Raw genomic sequence first — 23167 nt, forward strand, 5'->3', positions numbered from 1 at the left:
GTTTGAGTTTCTACTAGAACATTACTTCTAAAACCAACTCTTATTAATACTGTAACTGATGAAATAAATTTTTACTGTAGTATTAATGTGAACATCAAGTTCTGAATCTATTTTTAAATAAAAGGTCTTTAAAATTGTCACTCTTTGTGTAATTGGAGTTTTCCGAAATGTAAGCTCTACTTGGCCCCAATTACCTGGAATTACTAAGGTTTTCTGTATTATTGAAAACTGGCAAGTTGCTCAGTGATTCAGAGTTTGCAGTACACATTAAACCCCCTATAATTTGCTTGGTAAATTAGTTCCAAGGTCATTTAAAATCAAGGGCATTTCAACTCCAATAGGACCATACTTATAATCAGGACCATGCTTATAATCAAGACAGTGTAAGTTGATACCTAACTGTTGCAGTGGGCTGGGAGCAAAAGCTTACCTCAATCAGTCACTTTATGAAACTTTGTAAACGTCTCTGTAATGATGTTTCACTGTTGTCACAGCTCTATAGACAGTTACTGTTTTCACTTGCAGCTGTTTGCACTTCACAGTTGAAAATAGGCAACAGCACTACTAGCTGTCAGGGATCTTCTTACATCGACTTGACTATAGCCTTCTGGTGGAGCACAGATTATTTTTGTTTTCTTTATGAGATGCTGGTTATCACACATAAATAACTTGGATATTGGTTGTGTGCAATAATCTCTGGTTTCAGTATAATGGAGCAGCACCACATGCCAGTGTTGCTGTGAGATGACAGATAACTGTCATCTGAACCTGGTATGTTTTCCGGATTTAACATTCCTTCACTTTTTACCCTGTAGAGCCATCAATTGTATGATATACATCATTCATACCTGACATGTCCCACATCATTGAGGATTCCTCATAATGGCTCTAGGAAATGAATGATGTATTTGATCTAACATAACCTAATCACATATATAAATACAAAGATGAGGTGACTTACCGAACAAAAACGCTGGCAGGTCGATAGACACACAAACAAACACAAACATACACACAAAATTCAAGCTTTCGCAACAAATTGTTGCCTCATCAGGAAAGAGGGAAGGAGAGGGGAAGACGAAAGGAAGTGGGTTTTAAAGGAGAGGGTAAGGAGTCATTCCAATCCCGGGAGCGGAAAGACTTACCTTAGGGGGAAAAAAGGACAGGTATACACTCGCACACACGCACATATCCATCCACACATACAGACACAAGCAGACACAAGCAGACAAATTGGTCTTTAAATATGTCTGCTTGTGTCTGTATGTGTGGATGGATATGTGCGTGTGTGCGAGTGTATACCTGTCCTTTTTTCCCCCTAAGGTAAGTCTTTCCGCTCCCGGGATTGGAATGACTCCTTACCCTCTCCTTTAAAACCCACTTCCTTTCGTCTTCCCCTCTCCTTCCCTCTTTCCTGATGAGGCAACAATTTGTTGCGAAAGCTTGAATTTTGTGTGTATGTTTGTGTTTGTTTGTGTGTCTATCGACCTGCCAGCGTTTTTGTTCGGTAAGTCACCTCATCTTTGTATTTGTATATAATTTTTCCCACGTGGAATGTTTCCTTCCATTATATTGATAACCTAATCACATTTATTTCTCCCTGAAGTGACAAATGAAATTTTGTGATGGGACCAAAATTCAAATCTGGATTTCTTACTTTTTAGAAGTTCCAACCTTCCTGGATGAAGGCAAATTCCCACTTTCATTTAGGTTCTTTATTACATGTAATAACAGGGAAAAAACTATCAATTATGTGTCTGGGATCATCTGAGTGAACAGCAATTGTTATTGTCTTCTACTAAGTTACTAGAAATGCCTATTAAATATGAAAGTCAAAAACTGATATAATGTTCAAACACATCTTTGTGGTCAGTACAACAAAAACCTAGTCCAAAACTGCAAATTCTACTTTTTTTTATCCACTCAATGACTAGTTTTAGGCCGAGACCCATTTTCAAATCATTGTAACTTAGTCAAAAATGGTATTTGACTCTGTTATGATAATTTGAAAAGGGGCTCAGCCTGAAACTAGTCGTTGAATGAATAAAAAAGTAACATTTTAAAATTTTTTCTGGCTTTTTGTTGTACTAATGAACTGAAATTGCTGACCCACAGCTATTCCAGCATGCTGTAAGTTGTAAACATCTTCATTGTGTTCAGAAATTACAGTTTAAATCAGCACCTTTTATTTGATTATTTATTATTATAATTTTTGTTATTAGTTGTGAAATACCAATTCAAAATGGTCTATGAAATTAATACGAAACAAATTGAATATTCTGTTATGACCATTAAATTTAGTAACAATATTTCTGCTTAAATTTTCATTTCAAATCTTACTTATGTTGCTGTTGAAGGAAGACTAATATGTGTAAACATCTCTCCTGTGAACAGTCATTTATCATGGCTGTAATGCATGTTGGAGCTCCAGCCTGTGGAATGAATGCAGCCGTCAGGTCATTTGTAAGGTGCAATGTGTATAAAGGTGTAACTACATATGGCATCCAAAATGGAGTTGAAGGATTGGAATCAGGAAATGTTAGTATAAAGACAGTAGTATTAACTAAATTTTTAGTACTTTTGAGCCAAATATCCAATACATAGTAGTTCTACTTGACAAGACAACATTCATTAATCATTGTGGTTTGATCATCTGTAGTACTGTGATTTTAGCAGTCCTTTTTACCCTCATTTTCATACATGTTACTTTGATTTTGTGAAGATCACCAGCAATGTATCTCATAATGCAGGAAATGGAAAAATTCATTACAGTACTGAAATAAAAGAACAGATAACCATTGAGCGCAAATAGTTAAATATTTTGTCTTTACAAAAAAATTCATTTTTGAAGTCTCTCCCATAGAATAACTGTAAACATTACTGTATAATTGGAGTGATAAAATAATCAACTGACCAAGCAGTGACAGGAGAAAAAACATAAAAGTTATGGAAATGTGCAGGCTTTTGGAGCCAGTGCCTGCATCTTCTGGAGAAGGGGTGAAGGGATAGGAAGAGGGATGAAGAAAAAGGACTGGCAAGATTTAGGAAATGGGAAGAGTTATGGAAAAGTTGCCCTGAACCCCAGGCCTCTCCAGTTCTTAAATGTCATCAGTCCTGTTCCTTCATCCTTTTTCCATTCCCTTCAACCTTTTTGCCAAAAGAAGATGTCACTGAATGTGAAAGCTTGCACATTTCAATAACTTTTGTTATGTTTTTTTTTTTCTCCTGCCCCTGCTTGGTGAGTAGACTTTTAAACTATCCAATTATATTATATTTTCAAAAATTGATTATTTTCGTTTATATTTTACCAAAACTAGATATAAAAAACATCTTCTTGCCAAGTGGCTGTAGGAGTAAACACATAAAAGTTGTGGAAATGGCAAGTTATCACTTAGGATGAATGGGCTTAGACAGTGGGTATATATGGGGGAAGCACAATGTCCTGTTCCAGAACATGCCATGACAGCTTGGGGCCTGTTTAACCACATGTGCCATCTGGATTCTCCACCTGACACCAGTTTCTCAGAACTCTGAAGGTGGGAACAGATGTCACAACATGTTTTTGATTCTTGGCACCCACCTGTACTAAATTTATGTTACTTTCTGTAGTCTCAGCATTTCTGGAAAAGAACTACCCCATCTTCCATCTTCAAGCTCTCAGGTTCTTCAGTCACATCCAGTGCAGTCCTCAGCAATCAGTCTTTCCTTCTCATCTCATTCAATAGGCCTCCTCTGACACAGGCTTCCAGATGAGTTTTCCACAACTCCCCCCACTTCCGGTACCTCAACAATCCTTTTCCTTCATCCCTCTTCCTTCCCCTTCAGCTCCAGAAGCTTGCATGGTACCATAACTTTCTTGTGCATCTTTTCCTGCCACCCCTTCATGAGCAGTTTTTTTATCTATCCAATTATATTATGAAAGAGTTACTATTTTTGATTAACAGTACTGGTATCTTTGTGAGTTGTTAAGTCTTCTACAAAGGTAATGCAATGAGATACAATAGGTGAAGGCAGGATATTAAATGTGATGCCTCTATCTCAGAATCAAAATCTTTAAATTAATATTTGCAATCTTTTTTTAACTGAAAGTTTTAGGTTAAGTGATCTTCAGCAGTGCAAACAATTGCTATGCTGACAGCACATAGTTACAGGAGTTATTTCCAGAAATTTTGTGTTTCTGTAATTTTTTATTCATCATTCAATGTCTTCAGTTGTTTTAGCTTGTGGTGAAAGTTGTTTTCTGTTATGCTTTGCTTGTCTAGTTAAGCATACGTAGCTGACCACACTGTTATAACAAAGTTATTGCAATAGTAATCTTGAAAGAGAAACATGTACATGCAATATATATGGACACACTGTGTGGTTCCTGATAGGGTATATAATGGTAAATCTGACAGTTGATTACAAGGAGGTAAAGGTTGATAGTATACATCCTGGAGCACCAAGGAATAGTAGTTATGTGTTAAAGGAGGGAACTGTAGCGGTAGAAAGTTACCGAGACATGCCAAGAATGTGGGTTGCAATAACTATCCAGAGATGAATACATTTGTACAGCATAGACTAACTTGAAGAAATGCATCACACCAGTATTTGGACAAATACTGATTGACATTGCATTTCATACTGCAAGTACCATGTGAAGACTGACATGAGAAAAAGAGCAGTGATCACTTAAATCATGGTTTCATGGAGCAGGTAATTATTTGCTGATTTGCAATCAAGAGAGAAACCTACACACATGTTTTTGTGTTTCAGCACTCAGCCACTGGCTTTGTGATTGTCATGAAGGCAGTTGCTGAGTGCTAACACATACAAAGGAGTGTTTTCTTCTTTGCTCTGATCATGTCCATCACATAAATAAAACATGGAAGCAAAAGTCTTTTGTGGAACCACATTAAAAAGATATTTGTGCTCTAATGGCAGGATTATTATTGATAACCATTATAAAGTTAAGGTACAGGGTGTTTCAAAAATGACCAGTATATTTGAAACGACAATAAAAACTAAACGAGCAGCGATAGAAATACACTGTTTGTTGCAATATGCTTGGGACAACAGTACATTTTCAGGTGGACAAACTTTCGAAATTACAGTAGTTACAATTTTCAACAACAGATGGCGCTGCAAGTGATGTGATAGATATAGAAGACAACGCAGTCTGTGGGTGCGCCATTCTGTACGTCATCTTTCTGCTGTAAGCGTGTGCTGTTCACAACGTGCAAGTGTGCTGTAGACAACATGGTTTATTCCTTAGAACAGAGGATTTTTCTGGTGTTGGAATTCCACCGCCTAGAACACAGTGTTGTTGCAACAAGACGAAGTTTTCAATGGAGGTTTAATGTAACCAAAGGACTGAAAAGCGATACAATAAAGGATCTGTTTGAAAAATTTCAACGGACTGGGAACGTGACGGATGAACATGCTGGAAAGGTAGGGCGACTGCGTACGGCAACCACAGAGGGCAACGCGCAGCTAGTGCAGCAGGTGATCCAACAGCGGCCTCGGGTTTCCGTTCGCCATGTTGCAGCTGCGGTCCAAATGACGCCAACATCCACGTATCGTCTCATGCACCAGAGTTTACACCTCTATCCATACAAAATTCAAATGCGGCAACCCCTCAGTGCCGCTACCATTGCTGCATGAGAGACATTTGCTAATGATATAGTGCACAGGATTGATGACGGCGATATGCATGTGGGCAGCGTTTGGTTTACTGACGAAGCTTATTTTTACCTGGACGGCTTCGTCAATAAACAGAACTGGTGCATATGGGGAACCGAAAAGCCCCATGTTGCAGTCCCATCGTCCTTGCATCCTCAAAAAGTACTGGTCTGGGCCACCATTTCTTCCAAAGGAATCATTGACCCATTTTTCAGATCCGAAACGATTACTGCATCACGCTATCTGGACATTCTTCGTGAATTTGTGGCGGTACAAACTGCCTTAGACGACACTGCGAACACCTCGTGGTTTATGCAAGATGGTGCCCGGCCACATCGAACGGCCGACGTCTTTAATTTCCTGAATGAATATTTCGATGATCGTGTGATTGCTTTGGGCTATCCGAAACATACAGGAGGCGGCGTGGATTGGCCTCCCTATTCGCCAGACATGAACCCCTGTGACTTCTTTCTGTGGGGACACTTGAAAGACCAGGTGTACCGCCAGAATCCAGAAACAATCGAACAGCTGAAGCAGTACATCTCATCTGCATGTGAAGCCATTCCGCCAGACACGTTGTCAAAGGTTTCGGGTAATTTAATTCAGAGACTACGCCATATTATTGCTATGCATGGTGGATATGTGGAAAATATCGTACTATAGAGTTTCCCAGACCACAGCGCCATCTGTTGTTGAAAATTGTAACTACTGTAATTTCGAAAGTTTGTCTGCCTGAAAATGTACTGTTGTCCCAAGCATATTGCAACAAACGGTGTATTTCTATCGCTGCTCGTTTAGTTTTTATTGCCAATTCAAATATACCGGTCATTTTTGAAACACCCTGTAAATAAAACATGTAACACAGTACTGTTTAAGAAACTAAAGTTAGCAGTCTTTGTAGATAGAGAACAAGAGGCATGGAATCTACAGCTTGTTGCCAACAAGGAGGTCACTTGGGTCAGGGATGTCCTGGGTGAGAAAGAGGGTGGAAGTTGTCATCATCTTGCAGAGCATCTTGAGGAGGAAAGTTTACATCTGACATCAGGTCATACCAATCTAAGAATGCGTGCCTAGTAGAGTCACACAGGATACTGCAGCTGATGTGCTGTGACCATTTTTCATCCAAAGTGCTGGTGAGTTCCTGTGTTTGTTCAGAAGTGGATCCTGATTGTGTTTTGCCACCTTTCAGTGGGTTGGCAATGACAGAATTGAGGTGGACCCCTGCAGTCTTTCTCAAATGATTTTACAGAAGGTATTGGGTAAAAAAATGGTTTTTCCTGTACTTGAAGCTTTATATGACAGGTTCGTTGTGATGTGCCCATCATGTTGTTAATGGTCATAGTTATTGTTATATTTATCTGGAAGTAAGACACTGTGTTAAATTTGAAAAAGGTTTTCAAAGAAAATAGGGGTCACTATGATCTTGTGTTTGGTGTATATTACATAATAAGTGGCCTGCATACAAAATTAGCTAATATACTGAATTTTTCTTTAGACTTGGGTGGAGGTCTCTACCTACCACCAATTTCAAGAAAAGTGATCTGACATTTTACACTCATTTGCGATCACACCACACCAGTGATAAAACCAGAGTGAAATATCCACAATAGTCCTCATATTTCATAAATGGTTTGAGGCATAGGAATGAGATTTTGGCAAATGATAGCATGCAAAGAGGAGAGTATTTTACCATGTGGTTTTTTGCAAAAGTTCATTGTCTACTGTGTTATTCTACTCTTCTCCCTTTTGTTCTTTTCCTAAAAAGACAGTCCTGACTGTCTTGTTTGTGCAGTCTTAAGTTTTGAAACTGTTCCTGCACTTCCTTAGAGTATGTTTTTTTCCTAATGGTTTGGTATAGTCTTACTATGACACATTGTTTTAAAACTCCTAGCTCACTGCCTTAGCAGGCTGGGCCACCTAGTGGTCCTACTTCTGTTTCACTAGTTTCCCAGACTCAAAATTAACCTATTATCAGGCTGCCATGATGTCTCGTAGAACTGTTGGGTAGTCTGTTTTATACAGGCCCTAATCATGGCGACATCCATTTCATCATGCAAGGTCTTAGTTGGGTAGTCTCGAGGAAGGTGCAAGGCAAGTCGCACGGTTCTACCTTGGAGCTATGTATGTGGCAGTTGGCTGCATTTCCTCCACTGTGGATGCATGTTCTAGCAGTGTTCATCAGTGCCAGATATACCATAATGCCACAGAGTGGAAGTGTCTTCATCTCATGGCATTTCTGCTGTGAGCTGGTGCAGTATGTTGTCTGCGTCAATGACATTCAGATCTGGGATAACACCAAGAGAGTAGACTCTCTTCCCACTGTTCCCAGTTCACCTTTCCTAGCTGCTGGCATCTTTTATGTGCCTCCATACCTTCAAGACCCATGTCAAAATTGACTGGTAGGTGGTCAGATGAAAGAGCCACTCTACTCATTGCAGTAGTGAGGCGTCCGACTCCTCTCGCTACTGTGATATTGAGCACGTGAGGATGGTAGCAGACATTACTAGGGTAGTGTGTGGAATCATACCACCAAAAAACTACGGCATTGTGCTGTCACGCTATATGTAGCTGGCAGTGACCACTTGTGTTTGTAATCCTGGAGTACCATTCTGCATCTGCGTGGGGTAGCCGCGCAGTCTAAGGCGCCTTGCCATTTTTCACACAGCTCCTCCCCCCCCCCCTCCCCCTCCCCGTTGGAGTTTCAAGTCCTCCCTCAGTCATGTGTGTGTGTGTTGTCCTTAGCATAAGTTAGTTTAATTTAGATTAAGTAGCGTGTCAGGCTAGGGACCGATGGCCTCAGCAGTTAGGTCCCATAGGAACTTACCACCACCACCATTCTGCATATTTTGCTTTGAAGTCTCCCACAATAAAGAGTTTACCACAGAGAAACAGCAGTGCTTCAAAACCTCTAGGGTCTAGAAAGCGCCCAGATGTCCTGTATATAGGAATAGAAGTGTTCTGGCCTGATTATATTTCTACTGTGACTACAGTGGCCACAGCTGTGATAATCTGTGGTAGCTGCACAATGTGGTGCTTGAGGGACATCTTAATGTAAACGGCAATACTTCCTCCCACTGCTAGCCTATCATTTTGCTGGCAAATGAAATTTGCTGTCCTCACATATGTGCCATATTTCAGGAAAGTTTCCTGGATGGGGCAGATGTCAGCTGCGTCATGACATAGGAACTGCCAAAACTGTCTGATCTGGGGTCATATACTGTATGCAGGAAATGCACATACTGTTAATCTGTGGATTGCATTAGGTATAGCACACTGATCTTGCCTGTTGGTGATTGCCCACAATGGCTGACTGCACTGCTGTCACAAGGATGTGCAGGAGAGTTTGGAGCAATTCTTTGAGTGCTTTCAGTAGGGAGCAGAGCACATCTTGAAATCATCTGCATTTGCACCAATTTCTTTGGTTGCAGGGATGTTTGTATGACATGGGCATTCTGTCATTGGTCCACTCCTATGAATGTCTACCCTGGCTGGCTGTGCAGACCTTGTAAGAAATTCCATGGTGTGAAACTGAGTAAGCAGAGGATAACCATTTTACTTGTGGTCAGTGCTGAAAAATTACCTATTTTGGTAACTGGTAAATTTAAAAAGTCAAGGTATTTAAAAAATTTGAGAACTCTGCTCACTAATTATGATTCCAACAGCACTGCATGGATGACCAGTTCCATCTTCACATCCACCATGCATGCATTGGATGCCAAAATGGGGGCAAAAATAGAAAAGTAGTGCTACTACTTAACAGATGTCCAGCACATCCTGATAATCTGAGCTCAGAAATATTAAGTCAGTGTTTCTGCCTCCTAATTGCATGAGTGATCTTCAACCATTAGATGTGGGTATAATCCATTGATTTAATGGAAATAAACAAAATACTTGTCCAGAAGGCTGTATTTATGCATGATAATGGCATGAACCCAAAATCTATGACTGTAACACTTTTGGATGCTAAGGACTGTGTAGCTGAAGCATGGATGGATCTGACTTCTATATCTATTTTTAACTGTTTCAAGAAAGCAGGATTTAATTCTAGAGTGTGTTAGGAAGTAATGTAATTAATTTATAAGGAAAGTTGTGTAAGGTGTTATAAGAGAACAATCCTGAGAGGCCCATAAAATTTTTCTGTTTGTTTGGTTTTTATTTGATTTTGGGATTAGAGAGACTACTTTCAAATGGAAGAAGCACAATGAGCTCCCAGTTGTTACCTATGTTATATACTGCATCAATAATTAGCTCCATATTTTTCCTCAGAAGACAGAGTTGATCTGCCTTCAATCCTTCCACCAACAAAAACCATTAGCAACACTTAAGCTGCAGTTATATAAGTTAACAGGTTACCATAGAGGCAGACATATCATGATCAACATAACATTTTATTTTATTTATGATTTCTGCTGTGTCTAGGCACTTTGAGTTACTATTCCATGCATATGACCTTTGCCAGTTTTACCATATGTTGAATGGTGAAAAGCTGAAGGGTATTTCCAGGTGCTGGAACTGACACTTGCATTTGACAGTTAAGTAGTGTGTAAGAATTGTTGTTACTTTAAATCTGTTTTCTGGGTGAGGTGACATTCTTCCTCTCTTCTTCTATTTTCCTCTTTCTATTTTTTATATTTTGCTATTCATAGAGTTGAGTGGAGACATTCAATTCATTATATGTTGACAGTTTCGTAAGCTTGAGTGGCCAGATGTGAGAGGCTGGGTGCCACTTGGAGGAGCCATTCTTGGTGCTAAGCGAACGTTACCAGGACGTCGGCTACCAAAAATTGCAGAGCAGCTACGGAAATTTGGCATACAGGGTTTGCTGATAATTGGAGGCTTTGAGGTAATGTAAATTAGGCTGTTTTGTACAGTTAAGGAAATATGCTACCTCATGATAGGAGAAAAATCTCATAGCTAGTGCATGTCATTAAGACACTCTTGAGAATTAATTAAGTCAACTGAAATATTGGTAACTACAGCAAAACGGATTCTATGCAAAGAAGTAGGTCAACTTTCTGTTTATGTGTGGTTTTATATTAACAGGAATATGAAAGTAAACTGACAAAATAGTTTGGTTTGCAAGGTAGATTGTAGTTTACTCCCAGCTATATCCCAAGGCATATTGTCCATCATTTATATGTGTGAGTAGGAAAATTATATAGAGTAATAGTTATTACTCATTATCACAAGTCCGCACCCGGTAGGTGTGTGGTCAGCATGACATAATGTCAACCCTATGGGTCCGGGTTCGATTCCCGACTGGGTTGGAGATTTTCTCTGCTCAGGGACTAGGTGTTGTGTTGTCCTTATCATCATCATTTCATCCCTATCACCATGCAAGTCACTGAAGTGGTGTCAAATCGAAAGACTTGCACCTGGTGGCCGGTCTACCCGACGGGAGGACCTAGTCACACGACATTCATTCATTATCACAAGACTCCATAATTGTAATTTCCCATTTGTATAACTCTATAGAACTAGAAGGCAGAGCAGCGCTTATATCTCATTGAACAATGTTATTTATCCATGTAGTTGTTACATATGAGCTTTATTTAGTGGTATTAGGTAGTGTTTGCACATTTCATTTGTTGAACAGGCAAAACTACTTCATATTTGGTAGGAGAGACAGTTTGTAATGGTCCATGTTAGAAATGACCTTCACAAAATGAGACCATGACTGGATGTTTTTTTTATATGTATTATGCTGCAAAACTTACGTAAGTTAATTAAGTGCTACTCAGTTATGTTTGATAAAGAAACATTGTTTTTGAGCAAAATCAGTAATCTGGGCGAGGTCTTGGAAGATGATCTAGTTTGGTTCTGAGAGCCATACATTGGACAAGACAACATCCAACTGATGACCAAATCTGCAAAATTGTGGGAGATGCTATAATGACAATAACAAACATTATCAATATAATTCCAACTCTGTGAAAAATACGACATTATGATGAGCATTCCCTTTGATAGAGACAATTTCCCAGTCTAGCATTTAAGTAACATACTTCCAGTATGAAGATACTCTGAAAAAATAGGCCAGCTGTTACAGTTCTACATAAAGTCTGAATGTGATTTCATGAGTGCAAAAATGTATAGAGGTGCACAGCAAGCATTTATAACACATTATAATTTTTAAATTTTTATAATTTTTAAAACTGCTCTCTAATTTTAAATAAAAATATGTTTTCTGTTGTTGAATGTATATATTATTGATGTAAGGGCACCTTTATCTTGGAAGGATTGTGACTGTTAATTGCCCTGTCCTAAATTCACTCTTCTTTTTCACTGCAACTGTCTGAAGAACTCTTGCAAGTATTTTTCGTTAACCACTTCACATTGTGTTCTTACTGCAAACTTCTTGCTTTGTGATCTCGGCTGCATGCCTCACAAGATGTACCTCTTTGACAGCATTCAGTGAGAGTACTCAAAGTATCTTGACCATTCCATTCATAGCTCAATGTAACTGAGAGAGATTTCTAAGTGGAAGTCATTCATGTGCTGGTGCCACTTCACTTTGTTATCAATCTGGATGTCTATGTACCTCATACATGTAGTCTTATCCAAAACAGTGACATGTATGGTCATGGCATATTAATAATTCAGCAGTCCTTCACCTTTTATTCATTTTCTAATATTTCTTCTTCTCCAGATCTTGCACATAAATAACAAAAGCTACATTAAATTTTAAACTTCAGCCAAAAAAGGTATGGAATCCAAGCTGAATTATAACATACATATTGACTTCTCAAATATACATCAAGCAAGCTGCATCAAGATGTTCCATCAATGATCAGTGCCAGCCATAAAATTAATTTCAAAGAACATCTCATTTGCTTTTCATAACATGATGGGCACTGTTCATGTATTAATTCATACACTATGTGATCAAAAGTATACAGAGTGGTTACACAACAACAACATCCCTGTTATGGACTGGCCTGCACAGATTCCTGACCTGAATGCTATAGAATATCTTTGGGATGTTTTGGAACGCCGACTTCATGCTACGTCTCACCCACTGACATCAATACCTGTCCTCAGTGGAGCACTCCATGAAGAATGGGCTGCCATTTGCCAAGAAACCTTCCAGCACCTGACTGATTGCATGCGTGCAAGAGTGGAATGTGTCATCAAGGCTAAGGGTGTGCCAACACCATATTGAATTCCAGCATTACCGATGGATGGTGCCATGAACTTGTAAGTCATTTTAAGCCAGGTGTCTGGATACTTTTGATCATGTAGTGTATGAACTTGCTGCATCTTATGGCAATCTAGTGAACCTTGGAACTACTATTTTCACGTCTAAGGTGATATGTCCTCTCATGAGGTTGCTTCACTCACCACCTCATGCTGAAGACACACATTGCCTCCTAACATTGCTTGAAACATGCCAATAAAATTAACAACTCCATACAATACCTGCAACTTTATATTCAATTCCTTATTTTTTAACTTTTGAACAGTGAGTATCGTTTATCAATAAGAAGATATTTGGTGGTATGTGTCACATCATATTTCCATACTCAGACAAATGAGGCTTCTGTAAGTCCCCCTTGTCAGGATCACAGAGGAGTATTTCAGACATCAGTGACAGAAAGGCATTTTCTAAGAGAGTTATATGATTCCATGTAGAAACTAAGTTTTTATTTAATTCACCAGAAATGCTCAGAAAATGATTGTTAAATAGTGTATGTATATCTGACTGACCAGAAACAGAAATATTTTTACAATGAACAGACTTTATATTGTCGACCTTGTGCTGCTGACCAGGCACTTCCTTCAAAACTGACCATATGGTTTTAATTTCAGCATTTGAATCAGTTATTCTATTTTTGCATCACATACTCTTTGTCTTCCTAATAGTATTTTTAAGCAACTTACAATACTGTGTGTAATGGGCTACTGTAGTTTGATTGTGACTACTTCCAACATTTTGATATAATTCCTGCTTTTTTCTATGTGATATCATCCCAATAGTCAGCCACCCACACTGCCTTTTACTGCTAGTACCCTGTTTAGAATGTTCTAGCAGAAAGCAACTCTCAAAGAGGATGAGAAATGTGTTAAGGAAAGCATTATATTTGTCATCTGTTGCGGGGCGTTGATGGTCGAACCCGGGACTCCAGATGGCCGAGTTGAAGCCAGGACGCACCGCATCTCGTTTCATCAGGAGGCCGAGCAAGTTCAATAGCATCAAGGGCCAGTGCAGAGTGATACAGCGGTATCTGGAAGCATTGCTTTATTCAGCTAGTTTACAGAAGCATAATGTTGGCACGCGGTCTGCGCGCTGTTCCACGTGTCCGGCTACCTCAGCACTCCTGAACTGCCGACACCACTGCTGCAGTCATCAAGGCCACCCAACGATGGAAGTAAGCTGTGCTCACCCAGTTGCCGCTCGCTGAGGCATAGCGACTGGCACCGTTCCTTCTGCGATTCTGGAGACTGTTACAGTCCCTGGTCCCCACCGCCCTCCATCCTGTTTGGCCTGCTCTGTCTGACCAAAGGTGATTGTACTGGTCACCCATGGCCCTCAGACTGCCTCTGCTCCCAGGACAGGACCGGACTTGAACTTGTGACCTCCTGGATGCTGTGCCGCAACTTGCCGCTAGTGGTGCTTGCCGGATGGCAACACCTGCCACTGACTCTTGTGCTGCCACTGCGCTGCTGCGTCTCCTGAAGCACATGCCTCGCCCAGACCCCAGTACACCAAGTGGGAAGTGAACGTGGCTCATCATGGACCTACTGCAGACAGCTGTCACTGCCCTCCTTCAGGTAGACTGTGCATCTCCAAGTACGCTGCTGTCATTCTGTCCCGCCCTGGTGTTGTGTCCCCGAAGCCGGAATACAGCCTGAACAAGTACATAGAAATAAAGTACAGGTTTACACAGAATATTTACAACATCGCTGCCAGACTGGCCCCTATAAGTGTAGACCAGCACAAGTCCAACCCAACTCTCGACTGACCTGACATACACTTGTCTCTAGCTAAAATTGCCCATCTATTTATACTGCTTTTCCCCTCACTTCTGATGTAGTGTCAGAGAGAGACAGAAACTATGGCAGGGGTAAATTCCCCTTACATCAGCCATTTACACCTCACCCTCCTGGCTCTGGCCTAGTGCCCCCACCTCATACATCGCAATAACAGTTCCCTGCCTCGGTGTTTCTTCACACTAAACACATCGTGCGTGCAATAATGCTGTTGCAGCTCCGTGCCCTGTTTACTCTGCTTGGTCTACTGGCTGCCGACTATTATTACAAACTGTCAGTGTCCCCAGACTTCATTGCCCAACTGCACCTTTACTGAATTTTCACAAAATTCCCCTTTTCTATGACTAAGACTAACACTGGTGCACATCTGTGTTATCGGCACTATAAATATCCTGCCACTCTTGTTCCTTAATGAGGTTTAAAAATCTTTCTGTTGCCATTGGATTAGCTTCCCTACATAATTTGCAATTATATATAACATTTGTTTGAGTACAAAAGCCTTTTAGTGTTAAAATTTGTGCATCATGGTCTGAAAGGCCATTCACTCTTTTACTAACAGAATACCCATCTAGTAATGAAGAGTGAATAAAAATATTGTCTGTGGCTGTGCTACTGTTCCCCTGCAACCTGGTTTTTCCTTTTCCTTTCACGCTGGTTTTTCCTTTTCCTTGCACAATCATGTACAAAATTAATATTGAAGTCATGACATATAACTAATTTTTGGTACTTCCTATAAAGTGAACCAAGAACCCTCTCTAACTTGAGCAGAAATGCTCGGAGGTCAGAGTTAGGAGAACTATAAACAACAATAATTAGAAGTTTAGTTTCACTAAATTCTGCTGTTGTTGCACAACTGTTGCTGTTCAGTGCAGTGCCGTGATACATCTGTGGACTCAAAGGGAATACTTTTTTTTTTTTACGTACAGGGCCACTTTCCCACTCTGCAAAGAACTCCTTGAAAAACAGCCAACTAATCTATATCCTGGTAAAGGAAGCCACTGAATTGTCAAATAATTTAAGTGGTGCTCTGATATACCAATAATGTCAGAGCCAACATCTGTAAGCAGTTCACTAACTTTATCTCTAATACCTCTTATGTTTTGATGAAATATGCTGATTCCTTCTCTACTTGGATACCTCCTCTGAAGGCGATTCCTTTGTTGGAGGGACTTCCTTTAAGCAGTTATACCTATTAGCTGATTTCAGTCTAAAAAAAGGTGCAGCTCTAACACAAACTACTGGAGGAATTTTTCCATGAGTGATCCCACCACCATCCACAACACTGTCACCTATAAGCTTTGCCAGCCTCTGCTTCTCAAATCTATTGAGATGCAGGCCATGCCTAGTAAAACACAATGTACTGGTAGATTCAACTGGCACTACTGCAAAGTGACCCACGTCCTCCGCCATCAGTGCCTTCTCCAGCCCCATATCTAAATCACTTCCCTGCAAAATCTCCAATCTGAGAACGGTCAGCTGTTTGGACAATTTCATGTCTGCACCACCAGAGTTATTTGTTCTGATGTGTGTATTACTTACCCATTGCCTAACTCCCTTAAACATTCCAAAATCATGTGTATGAAAGGCCTTACTTTATCGAATTCATCTTTTCCTTTGTGGCTCTACTACACTAATATGTTTACCAACAGATTGGTTCCTATGCTTGCCCACAGTTGTTACTCCATAGCTCAAGTTAGTTCAACTCACGAGTCAATTCTAAGAGATAATATATGCATATCAATTGCCTTTCACCATATCTAGGGTATGCTTTATGGCAGTTCAATATTCTTGGCCATGTTACCTAAATGTAATGATATACTTCCAGGAGATGATGCCCCACAGCTCTTCTGTATTTGAAAAATGCCATATTACCACATTGAGCTGTGGTAAAATCCTTTATTTATACAACCAGTTTCATTTGTCTGACCATCATGAGGTTCATAAAGTACTTACAGCCTCACATTAAGCAAAATATAAGATCATTATCATCAGGTGATAAAATCGTGAATAATGCACTGTTATCATATCATAATATAAATTATGTCATCAGTTTATAAGAGCCGTGTTAGAGAGTGCATACATTCATGTTAAAACATCTGAGTGTATACATTCCCGAGCACAGTTTTTATAGATTCACACCATAATTCATATTACAATATGATAACAGTGTATGATTCTGTACAAAAAATTCTGGATCTATAGCCACAAAATTTTTCTGTGCTTACCTTTCAATTGTTGTGCATGGTCTCCTTCAAAATACTCCCCACCACAACAAATACACTGCTCCCAAGTGCCGTTTCCACTTCTGGAAGCAGTCTTGGCACCCCTCTTGCAGGATTGCGGGAAGCACAATCTATAAATTTTCTTGTATCTCATCTATTGTTGCAAATCTTCATCATTTCAACAGGCTTTTCAGTTTTGGAAATGAAAAATAGTCCACAGGGGCCAGGGCTGGAGAATACAGAGGATGAGGTAGCACAGTGATTTCATTTTTTGTGCGGTAGTCAAAACAACAGGGATGGATGCACAGGTTTGTTATCATGATGCAAGAGCCATGAAGTGTCTCACATTTCAGGCCATTTCCTTCTCACATTTTCTTGCAGGAATTGCAGCATGTCCTGATAGTACCATCGATTAACAGTTTGCCCCTGTAGCTTGAGTTCATGATGAACTCATTGGCATGAGTTCATGATGAATTCGTTCTTCAAAGTCAAAGAGAACTATCAGCATGGCTTTGATAGTTGACCTGACCTGATGAGCATTTTTTGATATTGTAGAACCTTTCCTGACCCTTTGTGAAGACTGAACCTTGGTCTCAACATCATAACCGTAGATTCATGTCTCATTACTAATTATGATTCTCTTAAGGAACATCTTGTTCTCATCTGTGTGACTCAAAGGCTCTTCGTATATTGTGAGGCGAAGATCTTCCTGATCTTGACTTATGAGCTGTGGGGTGAACCTGGTGGCAACACAATGCATTCTAAGATCCTGTGTCAGGAATTCATGATGTGATCCAACTGAAATGTTACATTCTTCTGTGATCGCTTGGATGGTCAGTCTTCAATTGGCATGCAAAATTTCATTGACGTTCCTGATGTGTCTCATTGATAGATGTTGAAGGGTGTCCTGAACAAGGGTCATCTTTAACTTCTGCCTGGGAATTTTAAATCATATGAACCAATCATAAGTACAGCATAAGCACACATCACTGTAGGCTTCCTGTATCATTTGGTGTGTCTCTGTAAAAGTATTCTTGAGTTTCATGCAAAATTTAATGCAGACAAGTTGCTGCTCTAACTCTGCCATCTCGAAATTCACAAACTATGAAGCACAATGTACAACAATGAAACTTCTGGTAATTACACATTAAACATGCATAGATGCCAATCACATTATGCCTCAACACACCACTGGTGCAAAATTACCAACGTTCTGGAATTTTTTGAACAGACATAATATTTTCATGGTTTTATCACTTGATAATTATGATTTTACATTTTTCCTAACTTGATGCTATGAATATTTTTATGAATTTGATAATGGTCAGACAACTGAAACTGGTTATACAAATAAAGTATTTTACCAGACATTAAAGTCAGTAATGTGACATTTTTCAAAGAATGGTATACCATCCAGCTCCACTATGCACTATTGTAAATCAATTTTAACATGGTGTTTAAGCAGGAAATTTAACCCTAAGATTGCACAGTCACCCTCACGACAATGAGGCAAAACTGCCATACAAACACGGAAATTTCTTATAGCAAAGCAAAACCTCCCTACTGCTGATCCCAGTGAGCACACATCATTTTGACTCACACCAGTTAACTTACATCATGGTGGGCCCAATCTCATATTCTCCATGATGTCCAAACCTGCCATAGACACCTGTGAACCCATGTACAATAAAAAATTACACTTCTCTCACTGGTGGCACCATGCAGTGACTCTGGAGCAACCCCCCCCCCTACCCCCTCCCCAAATGCCCAAATGCTGTTAAACAGTGAACTACTATTCCCACTCTGTGTACACATATCATTCCCCATGTTAGGGTTTTGCCTGCAGTCGCATTCTGGAAGCCCCATTTTTTCACATTTCTCACGTTGGGACTCTCTGCTTTTCACCATCTATGATCCTTTTCTCTACACCTCTAACATTTAAGACCTATGCTAAACATTGGTTACAGCATCTATCTATTCCTACACTGTTTTAGTTGCTATGCCTTCAGGTAGCACTTAGGAAATTTTGTCCATATGTTTTTGACATATTATGTGACAACTGCCACAAAAATATGTTTGTAATTCCCTCTGTTCAGTCCTCATTCAGAAGGATGCTTATGGTATCATTGCTTTCCATCAACTAGTACGTAGTAACATTCAGCTTTAGAGCAATATTATTCCTGATATACATCAATGACTTTCCCACTAGTGTTACTCTTGGTGAAAAAATTCTCTTCACTGATGACAGCAGTATTATAGTAATTGAGAAAACAAGAGAACTTCTTGCCGAGAAAGCAAATGAAACTCTCAAGGAAGTTTATGATTGGTCAATAAGCAATAAAGTGACATTGAACACAAAGAAAACTAATGCAATGAATTTCAGTTTGAAGAGGAAAAATGAAAATGTTAAATTAAATGTAGATGGCACCTCTATAGACTGTGTAACAAATGCAGAATTTCTAGGAATGAATATTGATTCTCAGATGAAATGGTGTGAACACACAAAGGTACTTGCGAACAGAATGGCATCAGCTTGTTATGGCCTTAGAATCCTATCATCAGTGTGTAACATGCAGTGTCTTTTAGTTACATTTTATTCATATGTACACTCAGTTCTTAGCTATGGCATTCTTTTTTGGGGAACAAATGCACAAAATATGAACACAATTTTCAAACTCCAGAAAAGAGTCATAAGAATAATAACCAAAAATAGTAGTCATGCTCATTGTAAAGATCTGTTCAAAACACTGGTGATTTTAACTGCTCGTTGTGAATACATTTGCCAGTCAGTTATACACATCATTATTTGTGAAATCGTCGCAAATGCTAGGAACAACGTATTCTCAAAACACACACATTCGAAGAATGAGTGCTCCACAACACAAGAAGACTGCAGGAATGGGTATAGACAGACGACATTGGACAAATGGCTGCTGAAAACACCAGGTAAAGCTGATTCTTCCCAGGCTCCCCAGTACATGGAAACAGACCAACTTGAATAAATGGATAGTGAAAAATACCAAACCCACTCTGTCAACTGATATTTCTTTTTTAGGGATAAATGTATAAGTGGTTCTGGTAGGGTGACACGTCCATCAAGCATTCAACAATCCAAACTCACTTTTAAATTAATTCAGCAGAACTTTCAAAGTCTTGGCAATAAGCACAACGAGTTGGATACCATTGCAGCAATTGATAACCCCGATGTTTTAGTTATAAGGGAACACAGGTACACAGATGAGCTAATTAGTGTATGTAAGCCACTTTCCATGATCTTTTGCTCTGCCTTCAGTAGAAAAGAGAAACGTGGTGCTGGGGTAGCTATCTTCGCAGCCAGTGGTAGTAATTACAGTGTAACAGATGTACATGCTTTCAGCATTGAGGGTGTAATAGAACTAGCAGCAATTAATTATAAGTAGGGGAAAGAGAACTTAATTATTATAGGCCTATGCAGACCTCCATCTGGTAGCCTAGATAGTTTCTTTGATGTTCTTAATGACCTGCTTGTTGACATTGACAGTAAACACTGCAATAAAAATGGCTGGGTTAACATAATACTAACTGGAGATATAAACATTGACTTGCTGTCCAATGACTCTGTATCTAAAAAACTAATGCTAATACTAGCTCACTTTAACTTAACATTTCTGATAAACAAGCCCACTAGAGAGCTCAATAGTGTAAAATCATGCATTGACAACATTACGACTGACATGTCCCACTTTTCAAGCAGTGCATCAGTTCTGAAGCTTGCCATTTCTGACCACCACGCAGTACAGGTATTGATAGAAGCTGAAAATCTTCATGTGAATCGAAAAGAGAAACAATATGTGACAAAAAGAATCACCAATGATGGCAATGTTAAAGATTACAACAGTTTGCTGAAAAGCTTACAATGGGGTGAAAAAAACAATATTACTTTTAGTGATTTTTCATTATTATTGCTTCAATATCTCATGTCCAGAAATGACCTTTGCAGTAAATGACTGCAAAAAGATACAAAAAAATAACTGGGTAAATCATGAAGTAAAAACAGCAAGAGAGAAACTTAGACTTTTCCAATATACAATGATAAATAATAACAATAATAATAGACTAAAGGTAGAATTTAAGAACTATCAGGATTACTATAAAGATCTAGAAGCTAAAAGTAAATATGTAGCCACAATGTTAAGAAACTCTACTAACACTGATTTAGCTGTTTGGAAAGTAATAAATAGCTTTAGGGATTGTAAAGACAGATCAACAAGTGAATTTACTATAAACCATAAAGGGCATATCATGAAATGTCAATGTCAGATTGAAAATATTTTTAATGAGTACTTTTCTTCTGTTGGAAAATTTGTCAATGACCATTTTAAGAATCTTCAGCATAGATATAGGGGCTTTCCAATAAAACAAAGCGTATACTTGGCCCCAACCAATAGCAAGGAAGTCAAAACCATAGTAATGTCATTAAAAAAATACAAAATCAGCAGGCTATGATGGCTTGTCTATCAGTACACTGAAAACGTGCATAGAAAACATATCTGATGCCATGGCCACAGCAGTAAATGAAGTAATTGCATCAGGTTGTTTCCCAGATAGTCTAAAGACAGCACAAGTAATCCCGATTTACAAGAAAGGTGATAAATCTAAAATTGAAAACTACCACCCCATCTAAATCTTACCTGCATTTTATAAGGTAGTTGAGAAAGTTAATTAACTAGACTATTGACATTCCTGAGTCCACACATTTTAATACTTGAAAATCAGAATGGCTTAATGAAAAACAAGTCAACTTCAGTAGCAGCAGCACAATTAATAGACAAAATAATAATGGCGATAGAGAACAAGGAGTATGTAACTAGAGTGTTCCTTGATCTAGAAAAAGATTTTAATTGTGTCAACATTACCATATTACTTGACAAGCTGTGAAACCTGGGTATCAGAGGAACTGGCTATGAGCTAATAAAATCATATATGAGCAATAGGAAACAATTTGTCTTGCTTAAAACAAACAGTGGGTCTTACAAATCTAAAATTACTGATATCAAATATGGAGTGGCTCAAGGTTCTGTCTTGGGACCCCTTCTTTTCTTGATTTATGTTAATGATATACTGTATTGTTCTCCTAACTGTACAAAAATATTGTATGCAGATGACAGATCAATAGTGTGTAAACACAAAGACTATGAGAGTCTGCAGGTGCTGTGCAACAGTGTAACTAATGAAATATTCAAGTATTTTAACCAAAGCCATCTAAATGTAAGTGCTTCAGAGACTGAAATGATGGAATTTAACACAAGGAAACAAATAGAATTTGACATGAAATTATCGATAGGAAATGACATTGTAAAAAAGGAAAAATGGACAGAGTTCTTGGGAATTACAATCCAGAACAGCCTCAAATGGGACATGCATATTGATTCCTTAGTATGTAAGCTGTCGAAGAATGTGTTTGCTATAAATATGATAAGCAAATATTGTAAGGACATGTGTACTAAAAGCTGCTTATCACACCCTATTCTCATCAAATTTAAACTATGCTGTAGAAATATGGGGTGCAACAACTCAAGCAACCTAAGCACATTATTAATACTACAGAAAAAAGTTATCAGAATTATTTGTGGTGCCAAACATCGAGAATCATGTCGGAATCTGTTGCCAAAATTAGGTGTGCTTACCATTATAGGTGTATAAATATTGAAAGTTATATGGCTTGTGAAAACAATAAATCCAAATTTCAACTGTGACCTGCACCAGTACGATACAAGGCAAAAGTTCAGATACCATGTAAATAGCCACAGAACAGCTTTATATGAAAAAAATGCAGTTCATGCTGGGCTGATGTTAGCCAAAACCCTACCAAAAAGTTTCACAACCATTCCTACTAACAAATTAAAAGATCAGCTAAAAAGAATTCTAATTGAAAACCCTTTTTATTGCCTAGATGAGTATTATATCTGTATGAAAAGTGCTTCATAAGTACGTCAAGCTCATAGTTTTAAGTGACATACAAGTAATATAATGTTGATAAAAACAATATTTGTAATGTTGTGATTGTATACTACCAAATGTAAAATGCATCAAAATGTAAAATTTATTAATACAAACAAATCTTTAGTTTGTAATTCATAAACTGACATATTCAGAAGAATAATCTGTATGATGTCCTGAAACCGTATTATTTCTAGGGATTGTATTTGATTATTCGATGTTGGATAAATATTATTATTATTATTATTATTATTATTATTATTAACATTGGTAATTACTGAACAAAAAACTCTGTCCATGACCATGCAACAAGA

General features: G+C 38.7%; 1 protein-coding gene across 1 annotated transcript in view; it reads left to right on the forward strand.

Moving 5' to 3' along the window:
- The window catches only part of LOC124775011 (ATP-dependent 6-phosphofructokinase-like), a 433031-nt gene that overhangs the window by 270788 nt on the left and 139076 nt on the right, over nucleotides 1-23167 (forward strand). Inside the window, exons 9-10 of the mRNA XM_047249771.1 lie at nucleotides 2395-2538; nucleotides 10346-10504. Of these exons, the coding sequence (XP_047105727.1) occupies nucleotides 2395-2538; nucleotides 10346-10504 (303 nt within the window). The remainder of the gene's footprint in view (nucleotides 1-2394; nucleotides 2539-10345; nucleotides 10505-23167) is intronic.

The sequence above is a fragment of the Schistocerca piceifrons genome, chromosome 1 (genome assembly GCF_021461385.2).
Source record: "Schistocerca piceifrons isolate TAMUIC-IGC-003096 chromosome 1, iqSchPice1.1, whole genome shotgun sequence".
Taxonomy (NCBI): Eukaryota; Metazoa; Arthropoda; class Insecta; order Orthoptera; family Acrididae; genus Schistocerca; species Schistocerca piceifrons.